The sequence below is a fragment of the Sorghum bicolor genome, chromosome 2 (assembly GCF_000003195.3).
Source record: "Sorghum bicolor cultivar BTx623 chromosome 2, Sorghum_bicolor_NCBIv3, whole genome shotgun sequence".
Lineage (NCBI taxonomy): Eukaryota > Viridiplantae > Streptophyta > Magnoliopsida > Poales > Poaceae > Sorghum > Sorghum bicolor.
The window spans coordinates 3,662,091-3,670,215 of NC_012871.2; the positions used below are offsets into that span (position 1 = coordinate 3,662,091).

The following is an 8,125-nucleotide window of genomic DNA, read 5'->3' on the forward strand; positions in this document are numbered from 1 at the left end:
GCGCAGCATAAATGTTGCTGACCGTAGTCCAGACATCTGCAGAGGTGGTCATCATCGCCACCTGCCCCAGCACCTCCCTTGAAAGAGAGTTGTTGATGTGGGCTAGCAGTTGTTGATCCTCCTTCAACCACCTTTCGTAGTCAGGATTGATGGCGGTGTGCTTCGTCTTGTCTTCCTTGATGAGCTCCACTAGCTTGGGCGGTGCAGGTTTGGTTCCATCTAGGTAACCTTCATACTGCGCCGCCTTGATGCCGGGCATGATCTGCGCATTCCATAGAAGGAAGTTGTCGCGCGTGAGTTTCTCCGAGATGGCAGGGCCAAACGGAGAGTGGTGGGAGTTGCTTGACGAGGAAGACGAGGAGGCCGCCATTGATGCTAGATGTGTTTATGGAAGAGCGGCTCTGGTACCATGTAAACGAAGATGGAACCGTGATTGCCTATCTTGGCTCATTACGTGTACGTGTTGATATATATATAACGATTACAAACTTGACTTACAAAGCATTCGGTTGGATGAGATATCAGGCTAACAAACTTAATCTAACAACTTTATCTAGATCCTAACCGAATGCATTACAGGACAATACATATCTGATATCTTAACACTCTCCCCTTCTAAGGTTGTGGGGTTGCATGCTGTGCACAAGCTCCGCGCGACGGTCACGTATGTGGTAGAGTTTGCGATCAGTTAATACGGTACTAGTACTATTATTTGTGCTATAAATTCAAATACTATCGATCGATCTTAATTAGGTATTCAGTTATATATACCCATCAGTTAATTTGACCTTAACTACTTTGTAAAAAAATTGATGGCAGCTGGCGATGGCGACGACGTGTGCTCTGACACACCGTTTTGGGCAAGCATGCAATTGCAAGCAGGGGTATATAGGTGTCTACTTACCTATCACGCACCACACAATCTCCCACGCTTAATTAATTAATCTACTCATTATTAAATTAACAAAGGTGATGCATGACTGATATGAGTGAGTGCAACGTCGTACGTCAGGATAGCAGCAGGGGCCTACACTATATATCTAGCTAGTGTAGTACGAAATAAAAAGAGGTGATTATATTACTGCGAAAACGGCACGATTCCGCGTTGAAACGGTCGAGGGGATACGTTACACGCAGGAGCTAAGGAGAAAAAGGCTCTCGATCGCTGTCTGCGCATGCAGGGCAGTGCGCGGTCGGTGCGTGCGTGCATGGAAGTGGTGCAACGCCGGACGCCCTGGGCCCGACACGTAGCTCGAGTACGTGGACGCCTCCCACTGGAGGGAAACAGGGGAATGAACGATGGGTGTCTATCTCTGTGTGCTACCCGGGCCGGCGGCCGGGCCAACTCTCAATGTTTTCTTAAACGCTACGGTAAGTAGTTTTTCACCTACCGTTTAGCCATTATTCAAACTAAACAATCTATTAAATGAGTTAAATGATCAATTAAACGAGATAAACGAATGCTTAAACAAAAACGATGTACTACTATATAGCATTTACACGGTGTTTAAATAGTCTAAACGGCTGTTTAGCGAACAGTGCCCTAGGTACGCATGGTGCACTACGTGTACGTACATACATACAAAATGAGACATGCCTTATTTATTTGGCCGATAAGCTATGACAGAATACTGTTGACTGATTTATTATAACAGAAAAATATTATTGAATGACCGATAAATTCGGCTGATAAGCTCAAAGAGGTGACGATGTGCATGCGGGTGTGATCTTGATCCTTGGACCAACTAAAGGTACGTACGTGTTCACCTTGCTTTTGATGGGGTCAACACAGCTTCATTCTGATGAGGCAGGCCTACGTGTGTGTGTGTGTGTATGTGTGTGTGTGTTAGGGGAATCAGGCAGAGGCCCTAGCTAAGTTGAAGCCATCAGTCCTGGAACTGCAAGCACCACAGCACTTTGCCGAAGGGATTGAAGCAAAGCCAAGAGACTCGCTCCAAAGTGTGGTGGGCCGACCCTCTCTGTCTCTGCCCCCTCCTAGCTAATGTTGGGCACAAAGGGGACTTTGTTTGCACGCAAAGCGTAGGCTGCGCAGACCTTTTTGCCGTCCAAAAGATTAGATTTAGTATCCCTCGACACAAATAACTACCCATTTTGTGTTTCTCAAAAAAAAAAGTAACTACCCATTTTTTGGTTTATTTATGTACTCCATCACCTACAAATATAGCTACTCTCTCAGTCCCAAAATAAAACAGGACATATATTAAGTGACCAGCTCTATAAATAAATTATAAAAAATAAAACCCTTTAATATGAATGCCCACATCTATTCAAAGCCAATTTTAAATATGGACATCTTAAAAAACTTGTATTTATTAGCCGATTAATAAAGGTGGACATCCTAAGACGACCACCTTTATAAACAGTAAATTAATAGAGGCGGTCTTCTTAAAAAATCATCTATGTAAATGATTAAATAGAGGCAGACATTTTAGGCATAAAGGAACTTCTATAATATATTTATGCTGATGTTATGAAGTGATTCTTGGAGGGTAGAAAAAACTTTACTTTTGTGATTAATTTCCCACGCATAGTCACTTCTTACATAAAATCCATGATACATAATCATAAGAATTACTTTCAGTTATATAATCACTTCGCTCAGAGAACCACTTCCCTAGAGAATATGGATTATGAGGACTCTACCAAATAAGCCCCAAAACTAGCAATATAAAGAGAGTAATAACTACTTATTAATTAAAATAATTTGTACGTAAGAATGCAAAGACTAATACGAGAGAAATGAAATAATATATTCTTATCCCATCCTTTTTTAAGCATTCAAGGTTCTTCATATAGCTAGACAGCCATACAAGATAATTACAAGAGTTGATGCTAGAGAGTTATAACACCGATGTCATAGTTACAATTTTGATATTATATAGGGTTATATCTTCATTAATGAGTATTTCACACACTCCAGCTTGGACGATCCTTAAATGAATATGTATGTTTCCTCAAAAACCTTGCTAAGGAAAAACAATGGAAGAAACTATGGTCTAGAAAAAAGGAGTACATGTATAATGTATATGATTTATGCCATTCTAATAATGTTTAGTAGGACAAGATTTATATCTTCCAAGTAAGTTAACAATAAATGCAAATAGATACATTAGTGCTCCTAGTAGTTTAAATCCTTCAGGAAGCTTCATCTATATATATGTCATCATCGAGTGATCCACATAAGTATCTTATAACAATATCCATTATATTAGATGAAAGTTAAGATTATCTTTGTTTCCTGATTAATAACATAATCTAAAAGAGGTTACATCCAACTAGGGAGATTATGTTTCTTGATAATCAGTAATAATTGTCATGGTATAACAAGAATTTGGAACAATCCTTAGGTAGTAACCTTGGATAGCATCTAGTGTTTTCTCTTTCTCATTTTTTGTACAAACACCTAGTTATCAAGACAAAAAAGCTTGTCTTTTGCGAGAGAATTAAGATATGCTTGAATGACACTACTCAATCTTGGTAAGAATTTCTATGTTTGTACTCATCAACTAACGGGTGTTCTAAACCCTAATTAGTTTCATTCATAACAACACTAGATTACATATAAATGCATCATTGAGTATAACTTTATCATGATACTAGACTTTTTCCATACATAACATAGTTTAGTATAATTTTCTATAGAATTGGTTACGCTTTGTTTCATTTAGGTTCATGTGTTTGTTCTCTTTAGAAGATTCTTCGTGATGTATTATTTCCTTTCTTCGACATTAATTCACGAGCATCAAACAAGTAGAATGTATGACTTGGTTACTCTTTCCAAACCTATAAAAGCATCTAGCAAATTGCTCACTAAACTTTGTAGATTAATTCTTCTTTCATTCGGTCCGAGGGTGAAAGTGAGATAATGATAATTCATTTCAACTTATTTCTCTATTTAGCTGCTTACGCTTTCTCCCTATTGTTACTAAAAACCGATTCATCAAAATGGTAATAAAAAAACCTTTGTATGGATACATCTCGTATTGATGATTCAAGAAACTTTGTTATAGATGGCTATTTATACCCTAACATATATTCCTTTGGCTTGATGAATCTGTGTCTATGTGTGGAGCGGACTTGGTTAGTTTGGTTATAACTAGAACTGTGCTGAAGAAACCGAATCCGAATTTGATTCTTGAGGATCCAAATTTACTAAAAAATTGAGAAACTGAAGCGATCAGTTTCGGTTAACCAGTGTAATTTGAATTACTTTTTTCCAGTAAGGCCTTGTTTAGTTGGTGAAATGAAAAGTTTTCAGCTACTGTAGCACTTTCGTTTGTTTGTGGTAAATATTATTCAATCATAGACTAACTAAGGTTAAAAGATTCATCTCGTGATTTACAGGCAAACTGTGCAATTAGTTTTTGTTTTTGTCTATATTTAGTGCTTCATGCATGCGCCGCAAGATTCGATGTGACGGAGAATCTTGAAAAATTTTTGGTTTTTGGGTGGAACTAAACAAGGCCTAATTCAAATTACACGTTTCCTACTTCAGGCCTGGTTCAGTTTGTGAAAATTTTTGAATTTTTTTGCTACTGTAGTACTTTTCGTTTGTTTGTGGCAAATATTGTCTACTCATAAACTAACTAGGATCAAAAGATTCGTCTCGTGATTTACAGGCAAACTGTGTAATTAGTTTTTTTTTTCTATATTTAATGTTTCTGATGTATTAAACAAGTGGTTGTCACTGACTTGCGTGCGGACGGACAGTGGCAGAGGTAGGCAGCGCAGCGGACGGACATCCAGGCATGGGGAAGAAGACTTGTGTGCGGCGCACGGTGGCGGCACTAGCACTACTGACACGCGGGGACAGCCGCAAGCGCAAGCATCTCGACCCAACCATCCAGAATTCTCTCTAGAACACCCCCGCGGCCCGCCCAAGAAGACGACAGCCACGGTCACCGCTCGCTCTGCACTGCGCGCGGCGTAAAGATGTCAATGGGGCCCGCGACCCGTGACCCGATGGGTATTTACTCTATTAGGGTATCAATATGGAGTGAAACCAGTACCCATGGGTACATAAACGGAGCAAATCCTTCATCCATTGGGTACGCGGGTATGGGGACGTTCTAGTAGTCCCCATACCCATTTACCCATGGGTAAAAAATACCCAGCCCAAAACTAAAGAAGCCCACGAGCCACCAGTCCACCGGCAGCCCATACACTGAAACCCTATGTAGTGCTAGCAAAGTACTACTCTCTACTACGTGATTTGTATGGACAATGAACTATTATGGTGTTGTGACTAGTGGTTGCAGCAGAAATTATTATGTTCCTATTTGCTAGGTATATGGTGAGGTGGCTATGTGACGATGCTTGTGAATGGCTATGTGACGATGCTTGTGAATTTCTACTACGTGACTGGTGCTTGTGAATTGCTGATGTTTGGCGGGTATGGGTGACCCGCCGGGTCTAATTTACCCACCGGGGTATGGGTCTGGAGAAATTCCTCTACCCATCACTGTATATGGGGATACCCGTGGTGTCATATTGTTGTCACGGGGATGAGTCTGGAGATTTCATACCCGATGAGGATTTACCCATTGCCAACACTGGCGCGGCGCGGCGCGTCCCCGTCCCGGCCCGGCCTCCTCAGCTCCCGCCACGTCGTCGGCCTCCGCTCCTCCCGCGTTTGACTCCACCACCCACTCCCCCCCTCCCAGCACCTCCTATAAATCCCGCCCCGATTCCGCCACACCGGAAACCCAACCCCAGCTCGCTCCTCTTCTCCCTCACTCCAACGCCGCCGCCACAACCCTCTGCTCCGCTCCATCAGCTGCCTCCGACGATCCTCATCTCCTGACTGTTGATTAGTTCCCCTCTGCAATGGCGTCCTCCATCTCTGTTCCAGCTCCACCGGCTGCTCCGGCCACTGCGGCGCCGTCGCAGGCGAGGCCCAAGAAGCCGTCCCAGCTCAACCTGACCACCGGCAAGACCAAGACCCCGGTCCCCGCGCGCCCAATGCGCGCCGTGCCCGAGTGGAACCCGCTCCAGCGTCTCGCCGCGGCGGCGCTCGACGCGGTGGAGGAGGGGCTCGTGGCGGGCTTCCTGGAGCGCGCGCACCCGCTCCCTCGCACCGCCGACCCGGCCGTCCAGATCGCCGGCAACTACGCGCCCGTCGGGGAGCGCCCGCCCACCGGCGACCTCCCGGTGTCCGGCCGCGTCCCGGCGTGCCTCGACGGCGTGTACGTCCGCAACGGCGCGAACCCGCTCCACGCGCCGCGCGCGGGGCACCACCTCTTCGACGGCGACGGCATGCTCCACGCCGTGCGGCTCCGCGCCGGGCGCGCCGAGTCGTACGCGTGCCGCTTCACCGAGACGGCGCGCCTCAGGCAGGAGCGCGCCATCGGGAGGCCCGTCTTCCCCAAGGCCATCGGCGAGCTCCACGGCCACTCGGGCGTGGCGCGCCTCCTCCTGTTCGGTGCGCGCTCCCTCTGCGGCCTGCTCGACGCGTCGCGGGGGGTCGGGGTCGCCAACGCCGGCCTGGTGTACCATGACAACCGCCTCCTCGCCATGTCCGAGGACGACCTCCCCTACCACGTGCGCGTCACCGCCGACGGCGACCTCGAGACCGTGGGCCGCTACGACTTCGGCGGCCAGCTCGACACCGCCATGATCGCGCACCCGAAGCTGGACCCGGCCACCGGCGAGCTCTTCTCGCTCAGCTACAATGTCGTCACCAAGCCGTTCCTCAAGTACTTCTACTTCACCGCCGACGGCCGCAAGTCCCCCGACGTGGAGATCCCCGTCGACGCGCCCACCATGATGCACGACTTCGCCGTCACCGAGAACCACGCCATCATCCCGGACCAGCAGATCGTCTTCAAGCTCCAGGAGATGCTGCTCGGCGGCTCCCCCGTGGTGTACGACAAGAACAAGACCGCGCGGTTCGGAGTGCTGCCGAAGCGCGCCACCGACGCGTCGCGGCTGCAGTGGGTGGAGGTCCCCGACTGCTTCTGCTTCCACCTCTGGAACGCGTGGGAGGACGACGCCACGGGCGATATCGTGGTGATCGGGTCCTGCATGACCCCGGCCGACGCCGTGTTCAACGAGTCCGCCGCCGGCGAGGAGTCCTTCCGCAGCGTGCTGTCGGAGATCCGGCTGGACCCGCGGACCGGAACGTCGTCGCGGCGCGCGGTCCTGAGCGACGCCGACCAGGTGAACCTGGAGGCCGGCATGGTGAACCGGCAGCTGCTGGGCAGGAAGACGCGGTACGCCTACCTCGCCATCGCCGAGCCGTGGCCCAAGGTGTCGGGCTTCGCCAAGGTGGACCTGGAGGCCGGCACCGTCGAGAAGTTCATCTACGGCGAGGGCCGGTACGGCGGCGAGCCCTGCTTCGTGCCGCGCCCGGACGCCCCCGCGGGCGCGGCGGAGGACGACGGGTACGTGCTGTGCTACGTGCACGACGAGGGCCGCGGCGCGTCGGAAATGCTCGTCGTCAACGCCCGCGACATGCGCGCCGAGGCCGCCGTGAAGCTGCCGGGCCGCGTGCCGTACGGGTTGCACGGCACCTTCATCGTCGGCGAGGAGCTGCAGCGGCAGGCCTAGCTGCTGAGCTCATGTGCTGCGCTGGCGCTACCTCGTCGATCACGAACTCGATAACCTCACCACGTACATACAAAACAGGGACTACAGTAGCTAGCTGACAGTGACGTGGCAACTCAATTATTTTACAGCTAGTGTCGCTTAGTACAGTAATTTGTTCATTATTAGAGCAGTAGAGAGGGCCGTGTGTAACTGATTTTTGGGGCAGACGCTGGCTGTACATGTATGTACATGATGTATATAGGAATCAAAACTGTTGAATTTTTGTGCAGAAATAAATAAAGGGTTTTGTACATAACTAGTACGTGTCTTTTATTTTTGTACATATATGCGTATACGTAAAACCATACTGTATATGTATACCTGTAAGGCTACGTGCATGTATTATACATGTAGGCTACCTAATAAACAATTTGCCTCAAACTAGTATTTCTTTTTGGTGATGAGTTTGACTTGTGTCGGCCGGCTAGCTTGTCGGAAAGAAACACAGTACAGTGTGAACTGGGTAAACGATTCTGTGTTGACGAACGAGTGCATCGTGCGTGTTTAGTTCTAACGG

The 8,125-nt window shown here is 47.9% G+C and overlaps 1 protein-coding gene across 1 annotated transcript; it reads left to right on the forward strand.

Moving 5' to 3' along the window:
• LOC8081132 (9-cis-epoxycarotenoid dioxygenase 1, chloroplastic) lies at positions 5,736 to 7,867 on the forward strand. The gene has a single exon (XM_021452640.1). The coding sequence runs from the start codon at positions 5,848 to 5,850 to the stop codon at positions 7,567 to 7,569; it is 1,722 nt and encodes a 573-aa protein (XP_021308315.1). The 5' UTR covers positions 5,736 to 5,847; the 3' UTR covers positions 7,570 to 7,867.

Coding starts and splice junctions, on each gene's coding strand:
- LOC8081132 (XM_021452640.1), top strand. CDS start 5,848: ATGGCGTCCTCCATCTCTGTTCCAGCTCCACCGGCTGCTCCGGCCACT.